Here is a 16,698-nt window from a genome sequence, read left to right as displayed (position 1 = left end):
TCATTGGCCGAGCCAGTTAAGGCAATTCGCGTAGTAAAACCACACCCCTCGGCCTCCTGCGGACACCCTCGCCCTCTCCCGGCACACGTGATCCCTCCCGCCCGGTCGCGGCGCGGAGTCGGGCAGTTTACCCGTGTGTGGTATTGCGTGCTTCGGAAGTACTGCAGCTTCATCGTTCATTTGCCACAAGATTTTGCCATCTTCGCTGCCCTCTTCTCTGCCCATCGGGGACTACAGGGGAGATTAGTAATGAGGTAAGTGACTTCATTGCCATCTGCTCCTATCTGGATTTCTAATACAATCCGGAGGGGCATACTGCACACTCGTAGATGCGTATATATAAAGACCCATTCGTGCCTCTTCTTCTGCTTCCCCTCCTCCTCTTAGACAACAGTGACATCACAGTCAACAACACTTTCTCAAACAAACATACCTTACAATAATATCCTGATCCGCAGACGGTTTGTTCATCGCCCTGGATGCTCTCGGTTGGACCACCAAATCTTATCAGAACCATAGCAACCAGATCTTTACGCGCAACCCCTCGGGCACTACACACTGCGAGAACCATGGCGACCGCAGCACCCCTCCACGCTACTCCAGCACACAACCTCTCCCAGTCTGCTCGTGCGGAATCAAACCAGACCAGCGTTGACAGCAGCTTCATCCCTCGAGGCGATGCAGTTGTCACACTAAACTACTTCCGCCCACCAGAAGACGGATCAGTGCCTTTCAACTATGTTGAAAAACCTCCTGCGGGACAACCAGAGCGCAACTTCGGTGATTTTGACATCAAGGTCCCTATACATGACATTCGAGGCGAGGAGTCCAAATACACCCTCGACAAAGATGCGTTTACTGTGATTTCGAATGTTCCTGAATCGGCCGAGCGGGATTTCACAGACGATGAGTCGATCAAGAAGAATTACTATCCCGAGTAAGTAGACTATGTAAGGTAGTCTCATGATAACAGATTACTAATTATATATCAGGGTTGAGAAGTTGATCTTGGACAATGTGCCGGGTAGCAACCGAGTCTTCCTCTTCGACCACACCATTCGCCGAGAGAACCCCTCTGCCCCTCGCACCCCGGTCACACGAGTGCACATTGACCAGACCAGAAAGTCCGCCACGCAACGGGTGCGACACCATCTTCCCGAAGAAGCAGACAAGCTTCTCAACGGCCGATTCCGAATCATCAACGTCTGGCGACCCCTGAACGGTCCGGTCCAAGCATCCCCTCTTGGCTTTGCCAGCTCTTCGACCCTGAAGGATGAGGACCTTATTCCCATCGAGCACAGATATCCAGACCGCACCGGTGAGACCGCTGGCATTAAATACAGCGATAGCCAGAAGTGGTACTACCTGTCGGGCATGAGGAACGATGAAAGATTGCTTCTGGAATGCTTTGACAGCGAAGCTTCAAAGCCCGGTAGCAAGGTCCAAGGAGGACGTGTGCCTCACACCGCCTTCCGCGACCCTCGAACGCCTGCAGGTGCGCCAGGTAGAGAGAGTATTGAGGTTAGAGCTTTAGTGTTCGGGCCATGAATATAGAAAAAGACGAGCATAAGCAGGGTGTATCTGAGGAGTATCGGTGGGAGCATTTGTTGCATTGGGACGTTTGTTTTGGGATCTAATGATTAGATGCAAATATGAATCATGATCATTTTGTTTATATTTCTCCCATGACCTGAATTTCCACCCCGTATATTCAAATTGCGTGATCGCCTTTGTCGTCCTCGAATAATGTAATCTTTTACATTTAATTGGGGGGGCGTTAGCTGTTGTATGCCAAGGCGGTACTTCCATCAGCTACCCCATGGGGAAACGGTAGGAGTACCGAAGCTAATCCAGCTTCAGGAGCAGCCTAGGTACCTATGTCATGTTATCAATCTCATATTAAATTCAAGCCATTTGTCAACTGGATATTCCATGAAGTCAAGACTTCAGTAATTGCCAGTTCGCTAGATTACTTCCCTTCCACGCCCGTTATAGGATTATTGAGATGGCGCCGTACATCTGCTACGACCTATCTTTTCAAACGTGACATGATCTGGCCTGAATCTCGAACAATGGGATGTTCAACTCTTTCCAATTGCTCTCCTTGCTTCAAGATATCCGCCTTCAGAAGGCCAGGGACTTAAACGAACCTCTCCCTAATCAGGACGTGGTAACTGTTGAAAATATTTTCGGATACAGTCTGGATATTCTACCCCAGACGGGATCCAGGACGCCAACCAACACGCTGCAATGATCTCCACTCGATAGAGGCCAATCAATCACACAACACGGAATACCGTACTATTAGAACAATTACAAGTTTAGTTAAGTCTGGGACCCTGTTCAAAGAAGCGCGTCCAAGCCCCTGCCGCGCTCTGTGCTCCCCCCCTCTCCGTGCTCTTGGTTATACAAAGAACCTTCTGCTCGACGAGTGGCCGTGCGCCTTCCTGCATTTTGTAACGCACAGAGAACGTTTCTTCCTGCGCTACGAAACTCGCGAAATTCCGCAGCCTCGTGATGGATGAGGGGTCTGCTAACCATTCCCTTAGATCTGAGTTGATTAATTGGGGAATACGTGCAATGCCTTCCGTCATTAGGTTGATTGTCTCTTGTTCTGATGGGTCGGCGTAGAGAGTATCGGCGGCATCATTTAAGGCCAGCTCGGAATCGAAGGCTCTGTCAGATGGTTCAATCAGCTACCTACGAACTTCTGAAACAAAACATGTCAAACTGAGGCTTACTCGTTCATATATGATAGCCAAGAACTCAGATTCTTGTGGCGCTGTCTGAATGCTTCTCCGTCCCGCGCCCACAGCAACCAGACGGTAAATATCCACACGATCCAATAGGAATGATCCCACTCCTCAACAAGGATGGCCCAATTCAGCGGCAGTGATTCCTCCTGGTCCTCGGCTATCATCTTTACAACAGCATCGAAGATATCCTGGTAGTTTAGGCGCAGCCATTCAAACGCACACTCGAGAGACAACAACTCCACGTGAAGGTGCATGTGAGTAGGGTGCTCGTCGCCAGATCCACTTGAAGCTTGGTGGTCTGCATGTTGGCAGAAAGAGCTGAACCCTAATGCTAAATCGAGCCGTATCCCAAGTTTGTGGGAGGCAGAGGACAGAACCGCATGCTGTCGATTCCGGTAGTCCATTGCCAATCTCTGGTTGTTGTTCGCTGGGCTCCTGTAAGGATATTAGTCAGGATTTGAAATGTATAGATAGTATAGCACAGAAACCGAGGCTTTATCCACATAAGTGTCCCTCTGTGTAAGCTGGATGTGTGCTCAATCCAGACATTGTGAACATTGACCATCGACCTTCGAGGGTCAAAATATGCTATTATAATAACTTACGGCAGATCTCTTTCTATTTCTTTGATCCTCCTCTGTTCAATGCCAAGCTTGAGATGTAAAACATACAAAGCCTGTAAGGTGCTCCGAGTTAGACAACCTCCGATCAGGTTCACATCTTTCTCTGGGCAGTATTCTGGGTTGGCTGAAAGATATCGCTTTTCACGGTTATTGGCTACCATGCATATAATGAGGTCTATCAGACCATCTGAGAAGACCCTGAGATCTTCCAAACCACTCTCACGAAAAGGTTGCTTTTGAACTGCAAAAGTATATTCCTCTTCTTCCACAGGAGGGATTACATGACAGCGCTGAGTCCGACGCAAAGACAGAACTTCCGGACTAGGCTTCAATTTCAAATTCACAACATCTCGATCAAGATGATTGGGCAGTGAGTTTGCTGGAAGAGTAAACCCATAAGCCACTAGAAGCTCGCTGTTGGATTTGTTTCCATAGTAGTTAAAGATCTGACTGCCTTGGGGAACTGAGTCACGGATCGACAGGCTCAGTCCTTCATTATTCGGTATCCAATCCACATTGTTTAAACCATTGTGGTTTCCAATATCCAAAATAGGAAGAAGAACTGAGAATCGATCCCTTCTGACATGGTCCAAGTTTAGAGCATCTTGCAGAAAGCCTTCTGGTATTGTCAACGATGCACGAAAACTTCTGCTCCCAAATATAGTAGCAGCCCATTGGTAAATGACATAACTATAGTCTCGCCAGTTTGTTAAGTGATTCCGAAGGATGGCGATACCTTTACTCCACTCGGCCTTCCACAGGTCCTTTCGTTTTTGTAGTGGCGGTTCTGCGTTCGTTCCATCGAGGAATCTTCGATCGGCTTGGGGCCACCAGATGGGTATTCCAAGGCTCTGGGGCTGATCAGGTTGGGGGAGAAGCCTGATATAATGCCACCAAAACGACGCTTCTCCCATGAGATATTGTTGCATGAGAAAGAAGTGACCGATAATATTCGGGTCGTCTCGACTCAAAGTGTTCAAAAATTCTGCCGGGAATGGCTCGCTATGACGAAGAAACTTATGTGTCTCTATGGCGTTGAGGTACGAGAGAGATGTCTGATACGAACATGTGGCTACCTTCGACCCAGAAGTGTGGTTGTTGATCGCTCTGAAGGACAGTCCCGTTACAGGGTCCTGGTATATCTCGACATTGGGATTGAGGTACGATCCCTGCACTTCTCCCCAATGGACCAGATCTTGAATAAGGGCTTGGTTTTGAGACATTGTAACGGGACTTGACTCTTTGAACAGAGAGGGTGAGGGTCGAGGAGTAGCTAGAAAAGACCCTTCAACTCTTTAGCGATAGTCACGTGATCTACCCCTGCCTCCCCTGGCCCGGTTATCATTGACCCCTGAATCACGCGAATCCGCTAAGGGACCACTTACCACGAACACGTCCAACGTATATCCTGAGGACTTACTTCTCTTCTCTTATTCTCTCTTAGTTTGTATAGATCTCTATACTTTATACAAGAGTACCGGACGTCAAAAAAGGTAGGATAACGTACTTCAATCTTCATACAACCTGTTGCGCAAGCCTACGACGTGTTTTGAACCTGTGTAAGTACCCTAGGGTACTTGCATATGCTCGTGGTAGACTGGTGGTACGGATTTTGACAAGAGTACTAAGAGCTTTGTAGTGAAGTTTCAGTCAGAAGACCTCGATACCAAAGCTAAATAACGAAAATCAAGGTTGGATTTGATACTGTCGAGTGGACACGTCACACGGGTTTGACGGTATGCACAATGATCTACCACCATGGTTAAACAGGAGATATACCTCTATATAGGGCTCTCACATTGGGCCCCATCCAGTCAGGGAGTCTGCACTAGTTGATTTGATTGACTAACTACTCAAGAGAAAGGACTATACTTTTTATTTACCATCCTCCACTCTGGTCTTCGCCCCATGATCCCTCAGGATCTCGTCCCAGAACTGGTAGAAGCTACTGTGCCTCTGCATAGTATTATACTTTCCTTTTGCATCTACTCCGACTAGAGGTGTGATGTCAGACTCCTCCTCAAACCAGTCGAAGTCCCCGTTCTCGTGGCAACTAGGCCAATTCCCGGTTATCTCCCGCGCTCTCTCATATTCCGATCTCGTGGACCTCGTCTGCCACCTCCGGTACTTTTCATCCTCCTCCTCCTCCTCCTCATCTTTATTCACATCCCCAAGGTTCAGCTCAGTCTGTCGAGAGCCCTGCTCTTGCGAAGTGCGTTTTATGACCGTAGGTTTTCTGTCTGCGTTGACCCGTTTCAAGACACCCCTGTCCGGTACCCCCAGACTGACATATCCATGCTCATTATTAACTTGATAGGCAGACTTATCTTTAGTCATGACTTTTCTTGCTGACAGGATATCTCTATCTTTGAGCGGGGGAGTTGGCTTGATCTCGTGATTTTGAGAATAGGAGTGAGGCGAGAACGAGGCACCGAAAGCAAGAGTTTTCGGCCCCATGAAATCCTTCTCACATTTGTTGCACAAACCTCTAACGCCTCTCACCCCCTGGTTTTTGCAAAGTCTGCAGAGCTTGGGAGGGCCGCACTCCCAAGGATTAGTTCCGTCGCCACTCATTCTCCTCCCGCCATTATCCGCCTGTTTTCCCTGAACATCGATCACCTCTAGAGACGAACCATCTTCACCTATGCAGAAGAAAGTCTCTGAGGAAGTCTGGGAGCCAGAGGTATCTGTCGTCGAGTTACGGCGGGAGAGAGAAAAGGAGGCATAGCTGAGGTGTTCAAAAGGTGGTCGGAACTTACCCGCGAGTTCTCTCCGCCTCTCGTCGAGAATGTCTGCGGTAGTCCCGAAATATTCTGCTACTCTACTGGAAGTAGAGTTGGCTTTCTTGTGCCGCGGATGTCTGGCAAAGGGTGGATCGAAGAGGGAAGTGCGTGGGTGACGGGGCAGAGATGATGATCTTTCAGTTGAAAGATTCTGGACTGGACGGACAGCTTGTTCTAACTTACCCTCTCGAATTTTATTTCGTAGGGCTTGGAGTTTGCGGAAATCTGTCTCTCTATCATCTCTGACCTCCTCCTCTCCTGCCGACGTCGTCGGAACTCTCAGCTTTTCTCTCAAGACTTCTTTGAATTTAGGTTTTCGTCTCAGTGCCGGTAATGGGTTTCCAGTATTCGTCTTCTCTATCTTTTTGCCATCAGCATCTGTCAGAGGGGAATAGCGCTTGTTAAAAGAGTTGGCGCTGACTATGGCCTTTTCTTCTTCTCTCATATCCGTTGTCGGCCATAGTGTTGCTGGTCTTCCAATACCTACTACACTCCCGCTGCTCAATACTTCCTGAACATCCGAATGACGATAAAGGCGCGATGAAAGATAGCTCTTCACCTTTTTAGCCGCAGTCACAGGTCGTGAGGGAGTCCCGCACCCTCGAGATTGCTCGTACGCTGTATCTCGATTCTTCATATTACTTTCCTGCTCCATGAAGTTCTTCATGTCTTCCCCTTCTAATATTGGACAGTCTATGTCCCGTCGCAAATCGAGTAATGGGTTAATTTGTATCCTGTGAGGAAAAGTGCTGCTAGCAGATTCAGATATAGGAAAAAACAAACGTATTTATTATGAGTCAAGGCCGCTGCAGTCGATGACTTTCGTTAAATAAATAATATATCTGTCACATTCCTTTATTTGCTCTTCTCTTCATCAAGAAAATGACCATCACATTCTCATTGTGCTTCTTCGAAAAGTTACTTGCTTGCTTGCTCGCGTACGATCTGGCTGGGCCTAACCTTTGTTCACCAAGACAAAGAGCATGGCATTGTTAGATTTGACGAGGACGAAGACCCGAGATACTTCTGCAAGTCCTTTCTTTCTTAGGGCTTTGAATGAATAAAATCTCTTTGTCCGATAATATGTGTCTAAGAATAACTAACGATAACAAGGGAGGTTATAAATAATATGTTTCTATTTTAAGCCCGACAAACACCAATCTGGAAGAAGCGTGGCCTTCTTACCTAGGTTTCTTTAAAAATAACTCCCAAAGTCCCCCCCCCTCAAAGAGCTTCATTATCAATCATCATCTTGAATAGAACGCGTATATAAATAATAAATCAGCAGCACTCATCGTTCAGAGACAAGCAAAGCAAGTCACTCACTCTCAGATTTTTTTTTTTTTCGATCCTCCACACACCTCTATTAGGGATAGATATAAGGTAAGTGCATTCTGGAAGCTTGAATTGCTGACTATTGATATAGGTGCGAACTGATAGCGGCTTCACGGCGTAAAGAGCCTTGCTCAATAGATAAGGTAGGCCAGCTTACCAGGAACTAGGTAAGATTTAGCTTGGAGGGCTTTGGGAAATTGGGGTTGATTAGAGGGGGAGATGGTGATAAATTGTGGAAAATGGTGGTATCGAAGGAACAATGAGAGTTTAGTCACTTTACTGGATTTGAGATCAAGATCACATGTGCAAGGAGAAGTTTCACTTCGTGAGAACTCCTCGTCGATGCTGGAGACAATGATCGCCTTCTGATTTATTATTCACACATGTGCACAAACGCACGAGCAAATATGCACGCCCCGCCCCCACCGCCACGGTTTGCCAGTACGCCAGCCATGCATGCCATTGATTCGTGAACCACCGATCCTGATGGTCAAAGACAAGAACTACAGCCCAAATGGACAGAAAATGCAAGTATGCCACCTAATCCTTAGTAACCGGCGATGGCCAGGGGTATTTTGAAAAGCAAGCCATGATGTATGCATGAGAGAGACCAAACGCTAAAATTCAAAAGACATGAGAAGTGACGGTGGACACAATTCAACCAACCGCCGGTAGGCAGATGTGAAGAGCAGGACACGTCAAAAGGAACATTCAAAGTTGACGGCCCAAATCACAATTCAACCAACCGCCGATAGGCAGGTGTGAAGAGCAGGGCACGTCAAAAAAAGAGAATTGAAAGTAGACAGCCAAGTCATAATTCAGCCAACCGCCGGTAGGTAGTAGGTGTAAAGAGCAGGGCACGTCAAAAGAGAAGAAATTTGACATTGAACAGCCAATGAGTTGACAGTGGACAGCCAAATCATAATCCAGCTAAACCGCCGGTAAGTAGGGGTGAAGAGCGAGGTACAAGAAGTCACGTAAGGTGGTTGAACTTGGGTTGGGATGCCGTTGGGGTCGGAGGTCGTAGAAGCGAGGTGATTGAGATTTGGGTGCTGGGCCCATTGGAGTTGACATGAGAGGCGTTCCCGTTCGCATTCAGAGAAGCGGATTGAAAGTATTGGTATGAAGCTTGATGATAGCCGGGGGCGGGTAGAGACCGGGAGCCGGAGAGCTGAGTACCGCTATCGGTGAGAAGTCTTCTGTCGGGTGAAGACATCGAGCTACGTGCTGAACTTCCGAATGCCGAGTTGCTTCCAACTGAAGATGAGAAGACTGGTAGAGATTGAGAAGCAGACAATACGTCGTTCACATAGTTCATTCCATTTGAGACTGGCACGGCGCCGGCGACCACAAGAGCCTGAGGACGAGGTTGCATAAACTGCATCAGCCTGGCATGTGCCTGCAGCTGGAAATCGTGACGACCCATGTTGCTGATTTGCGGTTCACTCTGATCGGTATCTACCTCCATCCGCGTTGACTCTTCGTCGTCATCCTCAGCTTGATTAACGTCGCCAGGATCAGTCGCAGGCTGCGAAGTGCCATTGCTCTCCCCGCCGCTTTTAGCCTCGCCGCGTCTGAAGGCCTCCCACTCCGCTACTATCTTGGGCCTCAGAGTCTGCCAGCCGCGCTCAGTACCGCCGTCTCGGAAGATTCGGGTTGCAGCCTTGTAAGCCTTGGTGCTCTTGACAAAAGCTTCATCGATATGCGGGAGGTCCTCCTTGGCACGTCTGGAGAAGAGCTCTTTACGGGAATTTCGGTTTTCATCGTATGGGTCCCGGTTGCGAGCCCTCCTCATCCTAATACCCGCCTCGATCTTCTTGACCTGCGCCATGTGCGCGTCATTCTTGGCCTTCCCCGCTGCAAAGAACGCCGCGCGCTTGTCGTCCAGGCCATCCATGAGGGCTTGATGTGCAGCCAAAGCAGCAGCCTTCTCAGCAGCAGAGTGTTCTGGATTCTCAACGTATGGCGCTGGAGTCAGAGCTTCATACTCTTTAATGATTCTCTCAATATCCTCCGTCAGATAATACTTATAGAGTCTCGGGGCACCGCGAGGGCGCGGCTCGCCTTCATCGATGTAGTCGTGTGGTTTCATGAACGAGTCATGCATGCCAACAGGGATACACTCCAACATCTTTGTGAGAGTAGTCCGACCATATTCATGCGCGCGACTCTTCATAACACGATCTTCTCTCTCGATCTTACTCTTCCAACAGTCCCAGCACCATCGTTTAGACCAAGACCAGTGGGTCCGCGAGGCTTTCTTGTCGCTGCAGCCGGGTTCCAAGCAGCCCTTCTGCCCTCCGAGCAGTCCACTGTACTGTCGTTCTGTAAGACCTGGGGGAGGAGGGGGCATGTCATAGCCGAAGTTTTCCTTGCGGCAATTGGCGTAGATCGAGGTGAACTCGTCCACGTAACCTCTGAACTCCTTGGAGATGAGGCGAGCTTTGCTTAGGAAGGCGGGTGGTGTAAACTCGAGAATCCGCATATAGATATTATGGTCGAACACCTTCATCGGTAGTCAGCAACCTGATGGGACGAGGAGCGATTGTACTTACAGACTCCTTCTTCTTCTCCACCTTTGGTTTTGGGACGCGCTTTGGCTTGATCGTCTCGCCCGTCTTCCGTTTCTTGACCACAAGATCGGTTGTTTCATTCGAGCTGCCTTTCTTCCGCTTCTTCGTAGTCGTTTCTCCATCGATCGGCTCCATTACAATCTGAGATGGTTTCAAAGGAGTGGGGTTGTTAGATGCAATTTCCATGGAGTCAATTGGGCGGATAGAGATAGTAGAAGGGACAGTATGATTTGGAGACCGTGAGGGCAGCTGTTCTTCGACAATGAAAGGTTCGTTGTTCTCTTCGGGTCTGTTGTTGGTTGGAGTGAATTGCGTAGCAGCTCTAGCCTCGACAGGATGAAGTGGGAAGGAGTTCGATGCAGTAAGAGGTAGGGAGCTGTATGTTTGAGGGGAGCTGCCAGAAAAGGGTTGGAGGGCAAAAGGTGAATACTGTGCATTGTGATGTCCGCTCATATGGTTTCGTTGGGCGTTGATAGAAGGACCTGCTTGCACGGTTACGGTTGGAGAGGGTTCGAGATGAGCTGTGGCACAGGAGTCAGGTTTAGAGACGTAAGGACAAGCGCGTGGAAGGACCTACATCTGTCTGTTGTTTCGACGCCTTTGTCTAGAGCCTCAGTGGCATGGCGTGTTCCAACCAGTCTCTCATCAGATGTTTGAGGCTGAGGATCATTGAATTCCAGAAGCTCCTTGAGCCTGCTTGCGCCGCTGGGATCTAGACCAGACATGGATAGAGCGTATAGGAAAGGCATCTGCTGTGTGTAAGGGGGCGGGGCACCTTGCGCAGCCTTTTGCGCCTCGAGCAGGAACAGCGTTACGATTGACCTGGCGGTTGGCAGGCCTTGGGGATGCCGGAAGACCTTTGATAGATCTACGGGCGGGTCGACAGGGTCGGAGGAGTCGTCGGAGGGAAGATCGAAACTCATCCTCTACAGACAGAGAGAGCTCGAAAGGCGGGAGGAATAGGGTTGTCGGAGAAGGGTTGGCAGGGTCGTTTGAAGGGTTGTGTTCACCCCGCCAAAGGACTTGACGTAAGGATCGGAAGGGCTCACATCCGAGAGCAGACGAGAGTGTCTGTGCGATAGATGGGATGTGGGTACCGCGAGGGTAACGAAGACAGTGGTAGACAGGCGCGCGATGGTGATCGAACGCGGAGGGGGAGGAGGGAGGGCGGAGGGCGGAGGGGGGGTTTGTGGGATGTGGGTTGGGGAGCGGGAAGATGAGGCTGATCGCGGGACCTTGAATAGAAGAAGACACTGGATGTGAGAAATACGAAGGATGGCTGTCCCCCGTGCACATTGGCCGTGTCGGTTACGGCCTTGGGCTAATCACGCCGCTAGCTGCCTTCGATAGGGGCTAATCTAAACTTAAAAGCTTAGCGAGACTTAGCGAGGGCTACTAGTAGCAGAGGGGTCTAGTCGGTGTTTGCGGGTCGATGTCTTCTCCGCCTCAGGCATGATGAATGTGTCGCCTTATTTGTCAGGTACCACGCGGTCTATAGAAGGCTGGATGCCTGATGCGAGGAGAAAGACTGTCAGGCAGCGACGGCCCTTACGGACGTACAGAGCCTCAGGTATCCACATGCAGCCTTACATTCCAGGAACCCACCCTGTCCTGGCCATAGCGCTACTCCGTGTTCTGAAGACGACTGACTCCACATTCCTTTTACTTTCCTTTGAGAAAAGATCTGAGACACAATCATAAATTCATAAATTAATACCGTCATGAAAAAAACACAAGTACTGGAGATACACGTATATTAGATACATGTATATACTTATATGTAATATGTACATATATATCAGCTTCCAGAGTCAAGCCCACCATTGAACCAACCAACCAGCCAGCCCCCCCTCCCGCTTTGCGGGGACGCGGAGGTCTCTTCGGATCTACTTCTCCACAGTTGGCACCGCTCGGCGCGCACCCCAGGCGCAAAAAAGATCGCTGGTCTCTGGCCCCTGGGATGCCATTAAACTGTTTTCAGGAATTGCTTCGCCGCGACTTTGATTTGCAGAACCGCTATTCGACAATCAGATGCCCATCCTGACCGCGGACAGTCAGGGGTCGACGGACAATTGGGCCATGGCCATGCAAAAATCCCCCCGTTCTCGGACTGCCGTCCTGTGCAGCATGACTGCTTCTTGTCCAACCACCCTGCGCTCCCGTGCTCTCCATGATTCTCCATGATCGCCATGGTCCCCTTCGATCTTTTTCCTCCTCTTCTCTCTTCTTTTTTCTTTGTCCGTTTCTCCCATTCACAGGTAGAGCAGCGCTGAAGCTCGTCGCACTCGCAGTCGCTCTGCTGGCCACCAAGGTCCTAGGTATATAGCTGTCTTACTCACTGATCCCTCCACGGTGCAATTCAATCTTCGGGATTGACGGCGCGACAACATGTTCGGCTTCGCTTCAAAACACGGTGAGTCCATCCAGTCCACCCCGCGCTCTCAGAGAAAGTCTGGAGTGATGCGATTGATGCGCTCGCAAATCAGATAGACAAACAAACCCTGCTTGACCTTCTTCTAACACCATCCCAGACGAGAATGAGACCGTGTCGCCTGCGGTTTCGGTCGACAATGAAGCTGGTCTTGAGAACAAGTCCAGCTCCCCGGACAATGGCGCCCATGTCGAGTTCGGCGGGCAGAACGTCGAATGCCCACCGCACACGACCGAGAGGAAGCTCATGACGAAGATCGATTTCCGAGTGATTCCCTTCCTCTGTGTTCTCTACCTCCTCGCCTTCCTCGACCGAGTCAATATTGGCAATGCGCGCTCCTTCGGCCTGGTCAAGGACCTGAAACTGAAGGATGTAGAATACAATACCGCCCTCACCATGTTCTTCGTTCCATACATCGTCTGCGAGATCCCCTCCAACATCCTCCTCAAGAGACTCAGTCCCCGGGTCTGGCTTTCCGGGTGCATGTTCCTGTTTGGCGTGGTCATGGTCTGTCAGGGTCTGGTCCAGAACTATTCCGGTCTCCTCGCAACTCGATTCTTCCTGGGCATGTTCGAGTCGGGCATGTTCCCGGGCTGCTTTTATCTGATTGGCATGTGGTACAAGCGCTCCGAAGCTCAGCGCCGGTACTCCTTCTTCTTTAGCAGCACCACTTTCGCGGGCGGCTTTGGCGGTCTCCTGGCAGCCGCAATCGGGAAGATGGATGGTGACCGAGGCTACTCGGGATGGAGGTGGATCTTCATCATCGAGGGTACCTTTACGGCTGTTGTAGCCCTCGCCTTCTTCTTCCTCCTCCCCTCTTTCCCCGAGGAGGCCACATGGCTCAGCCAGGAGGAGAAAGACTACGTCAAGGCTCGTCTGCAAGTTGACCAAGGCAATTCAGCTGCGGAGCGCAAGATCACGCTTCGAGATGTCGGCCGGGTTTTCAAGGACTACAAGGTCATCGTCGGAGGATTCATGTACTTCGGGATGATTGTTCCCGCGTATGGCTTCGCCTTCTTCGCGCCAACCATCTTGTCAACGTACAAGTGGTCTCCCATCCAAACGCAACTCCACAGCGTACCTCCGTGGGCGTGCGCCTTCGCCTTCGCCATGATCATCAGTTTCTGCTCCGACTACACACGGCACCGCTTCATCTTCACGCTGATCCCCATCGCCGTAGCCATCGCCGGTTTCGGCATCCTGATCGCGGTGCACGACAACCGGGGCGTTGAGTACGCGGGGCTCTTCCTCGTGGCCATGGGTGCGTACTCGGCCATGCCCGTCATCGTCTGCTGGTTCAACATGAATCTGGGCGGGCACCATCGGCGCTCCGTCGGCAGCGCGTGGCAGGTCGGCTTCGGCAACATCGGCGGCATCATCGCTACCTATGCCTTCCTGCAGACGGACGCGCCCTATTATAAGAAGGGCTACAGCATCTGTATTGCGTTCCTATGCTTGGCCTTCGCGAGCTGTTGCGTGTATGCCTTTGCGGTGGATAGGGCGAATCGACAGAGGGATAAGATGCCGAGAGATGTGGGGTTGACGGAGTACGAAAAGACGGAATTAGGCGTATGTCCTCCCCTCCCTCCCTTTTCTGACACCTGATACTAACGCGAGAGAATAGGATATGAGCCCGGATTATCGGTATCTTCTTTAGTTCCGAATCAAGTAAAAGTTATTGGATACGAGGAATTTTTTGTCTCTTACCACAAAAATTGGCATAGAAAAATAAAACACAAAATATTTCAGGAATTGACTGACTGCTTATGAATGGCGGGAATTTCTCGAGACCATGATGAATTGAAACGTACCACAAGCCGAGAGATGTCTGATCTAACGAAATATTACTACTAGTACATTACATTGTACACTGCATTGCATTGCGAAAAAAACTACCTATACCTTATTCCGACTCCTCCATCTTACTCCCATCCACAAATTCCCAGACCACGACATCCCCCTTGCGTCTCCAATCATCATGCCAATGGCTATTCGCCGCCCTCCACCTCTCCCTGACCTTGAACCCCTTCATCTCCGACTCATAGTACTCTCTCAACACGTCTTCCACGCCCTCAAAGCCCACCACGTAGCGCGGCCACGGACGCTCCTTCGTATTAACCTCCCTCTTCAAGAAGCCCACGGGGTCATCATAGAAGCGATCCGCCTCGTCGCGGTAGCGCGCGCGCTCCTCCGAGTCCTTGGCCATGCCGAGCGGCGGCTCGCATGTCAGCGCCCACGCTTTCAGACCCGGGTAGATGAGCTGTGAGCGCCAGGGCGTCGAGTGGCATGGCATCAGGAAGGCGGCGAAGGTCTCGCGGTCGTCGAAGTCGGTGATCTTGGGGGCGCCCTCGAACTCGTACTTGTTGGCGTCGGGCGACGAGAGCGGGACGCCGCGGCTGTCGAGCGCGAGAGCTTCGTACTCGGAACGCAGGAATTTGGTCGCCGAGATGACGCCGCTTTGCTGGTAGAAGGTTGTGTAGCCGCTGATGCCGAGGTTGAGAATGAGCATGAGCCCGAGGAGGAGCTTGCGCCGGGCGACGATGATGGTGGAGGTTTTGGACGTGGAGGGGGAGGCTGGTGGGTGGACGGTGGTGGTGGTGGTGTAGAAGAAGGAGGCGAGGGTGGGTGCGGTGATGAGATGCAGCAGAGGCAGTAGAGGATAGATAAATCGGACCTCTTTATGTGAGATCAGGGATAGGCTCCCGATCATCGTAAATATTACTGTGGCGAAGAGGAACCGGAGACCGTGCCCAGAGGTCGACTCCCATAGCCCTACAAGGGCAAAGGGGAGGTAGGTTGTGAGGAGGAGAGGTAGGCCTTGGGTGAGGTAGTAGTGCCAATCGTTGCGGCCGTAGAAGACGGCAAGATCTTGAGATACGTTAAAATACAGCCACTGGTAAGGTGGGAAGGTCCATTCGCCGAAGTACAGGCGGTCTGATACGGCAGTGACAAGAAGTACGAATGAACCGCAGAGGAGTCCTTCACGGAGCAGGATTAGATAGTCTGAGAACGGGACGCGGGAGTTGGGTGAGGTTGAGGATAGGAGGCGGGTGAGCGTTGGCATGAGGATGCAGAACCATATCAAGAGGTTGGTGGGCCGGAGGATACAGGCTCCAATGGCGAGAAGTAGGGAGATACGCAGACTAGGGGTTCTGTTAGTGTGCTTCTATGGTTGGGGATTTCCTAGAGGGACGCACTGTTTAATCGATCCAGGGGTCTGGAAAATGCCTGGAGAGTCCTTGGTAGGAGTAGGAGCGGCCTGACTCTTGTTCGATACAGTAATCGAAGGTGGGGCAGCGTCAATTGTCATCTGCCATGGCCAGAAATATAACGCAGTAATAGTCATTGTTGTCTCAAGACAATTTGAGAATGTCCTCGTCGAACAGAACCACTCCCAGGGACTGAAAAGCATCATCAAGAGCTGACCGGTGCAATATTAGCAAACGACTCTAGACATAATCATGTTAAACGTACAGTGGTCCAGGCGGTATGGCTTCCTACTCCATACATCCTCTGTGCCAGTTGCCAGGTGAAGTAGTTGCCAACGCCAGCAATGAGTGCTTGTACAATATTTGGTAGCACCGACAAGATCAGGGCCCGGAACTGAGGGAAGAATCCCAGAAACTCCATAGGCTTATTGACGACATAATAGATGACAGCAAATAGTGCTGGGTGTAATGATGAGCGGAGCTGATGTTGCCATTCCTGTCTCTTGTCAGAACGTGAAGGCATCCAGGGGGGGAAGGGATACTTGCCCACGTGATCCACGCTCCGCTCTCAGGGCCGAATGCCATTTGCCATGCGGGTTCTAAAGATTGGAAATATTCATCGGGTTGAAAGAATGTCCAGACACAGAGGGCATTTATACAGCGAAATGCAGTGAGGACTGTGTAGACATCGTTGGCCATCTGCTCATTGACAAGCGGATGGAGCTTATTGTCGTGGCGGGCAGCAAAGTCGAGCATCTCCTGCTCCTCCTTGCCATCGTGCCCCTGTGTTGAGGTAGGAGGCTCTGAATTTGAGCTCATACTGCAATAGTTGTTCCCACACGTTACAGGAACTGAAGGGGGAGTATGGTATCAGAATGAAAGAAACAAAAACAAAAATAAAATAAAATAAAATAAAACAAGACACTCGACGAAGGAATCTCGTTATGGAAAAGCCTCGTCTCTCCAACGGAGGAGGTGGCTTGGGCCC

At 50.5% G+C, this 16,698-nt stretch overlaps 6 protein-coding genes across 6 annotated transcripts; 2 read left to right on the top strand and 4 right to left on the bottom strand.

Annotated features, from left to right (window-relative positions):
• Window positions 1-569: 569 nt before the first annotated feature.
• On the top strand, window positions 570-1,548 carry M430DRAFT_94975 (hypothetical protein; the record flags this gene model as incomplete). Its single annotated transcript, XM_024869871.1, has 2 exons — window positions 570-937; window positions 993-1,548. The coding sequence occupies 2 exons, from the start codon at window positions 570-572 to the stop codon at window positions 1,546-1,548; spliced, it is 924 nt and encodes a 307-aa protein (XP_024723894.1).
• A 707-nt stretch (window positions 1,549-2,255) lies between these two features.
• Window positions 2,256-4,602, bottom strand: M430DRAFT_56075 (hypothetical protein; the record flags this gene model as incomplete). Its single annotated transcript, XM_024868584.1, has 3 exons — window positions 2,256-2,676; window positions 2,742-3,191; window positions 3,362-4,602. 3 exons carry the CDS (start codon window positions 4,600-4,602, stop codon window positions 2,322-2,324), a joined length of 2,046 nt encoding a protein of 681 aa, XP_024723893.1. The 3' UTR covers window positions 2,256-2,321.
• Window positions 4,603-5,254: 652 nt separating this feature from the next.
• Window positions 5,255-6,829, bottom strand: M430DRAFT_16017 (hypothetical protein; the record flags this gene model as incomplete). Its single annotated transcript, XM_024863370.1, has 1 exon — window positions 5,255-6,829. The coding sequence occupies one exon, from the start codon at window positions 6,827-6,829 to the stop codon at window positions 5,255-5,257; it is 1,575 nt and encodes a 524-aa protein (XP_024723892.1).
• Window positions 6,830-8,470: 1,641 nt separating this feature from the next.
• On the bottom strand, window positions 8,471-10,993 carry M430DRAFT_47768 (hypothetical protein; the record flags this gene model as incomplete). Its single annotated transcript, XM_024867953.1, has 3 exons — window positions 8,471-10,003; window positions 10,053-10,591; window positions 10,648-10,993. The coding sequence occupies 3 exons, from the start codon at window positions 10,991-10,993 to the stop codon at window positions 8,471-8,473; spliced, it is 2,418 nt and encodes an 805-aa protein (XP_024723891.1).
• A 984-nt stretch (window positions 10,994-11,977) lies between these two features.
• Window positions 11,978-14,158, top strand: M430DRAFT_63873 (hypothetical protein; the record flags this gene model as incomplete). Its single annotated transcript, XM_024869082.1, has 3 exons — window positions 11,978-12,483; window positions 12,602-14,070; window positions 14,126-14,158. Exons 1-3 carry the CDS (start codon window positions 12,459-12,461, stop codon window positions 14,156-14,158), a joined length of 1,527 nt encoding a protein of 508 aa, XP_024723890.1. The 5' UTR covers window positions 11,978-12,458.
• Window positions 14,149-16,583, bottom strand: M430DRAFT_33055 (glycosyltransferase family 22 protein). Its single transcript, XM_024866286.1, has 4 exons — window positions 16,257-16,583; window positions 15,976-16,206; window positions 15,699-15,922; window positions 14,149-15,644 (listed from the first exon to the last, which is right to left on the bottom strand). Exons 1-4 carry the CDS (start codon window positions 16,527-16,529, stop codon window positions 14,405-14,407), a joined length of 1,968 nt encoding a protein of 655 aa, XP_024723889.1. The 5' UTR covers window positions 16,530-16,583; the 3' UTR covers window positions 14,149-14,404.
• Between the last annotated feature and the right edge of the window lie 115 nt (window positions 16,584-16,698).

This window comes from Amorphotheca resinae, assembly GCF_003019875.1.
Source record: "Amorphotheca resinae ATCC 22711 unplaced genomic scaffold M430scaffold_2, whole genome shotgun sequence".
In the NCBI taxonomy this organism is placed as follows: Eukaryota; Fungi; Ascomycota; class Leotiomycetes; order Helotiales; family Amorphothecaceae; genus Amorphotheca; species Amorphotheca resinae.
The sequence above is the reverse complement of the archived record's forward strand: the minus strand, read 5'-3'. Positions and strand labels throughout refer to the sequence as shown.

Bases quoted from the DNA above. Each gene is read 5' to 3' on its own strand.
- M430DRAFT_33055 (XM_024866286.1), bottom strand. From the start codon at position 16,529: ATGAGCTCAAATTCAGAGCCTCCTACCTCAACACAGGGGCACGATGGC. The intron at 16,207-16,256 runs GCAAGTATCCCT...GACAAGAGACAG, and splicing joins GCGGAGCGTGGATCACGTGG to GAATGGCAACATCAGCTCCG. The intron at 15,645-15,698 runs GTGCGTCCCTCT...CAGAACCCCTAG, and splicing joins ACCCCTGGATCGATTAAACA to TCTGCGTATCTCCCTACTTC.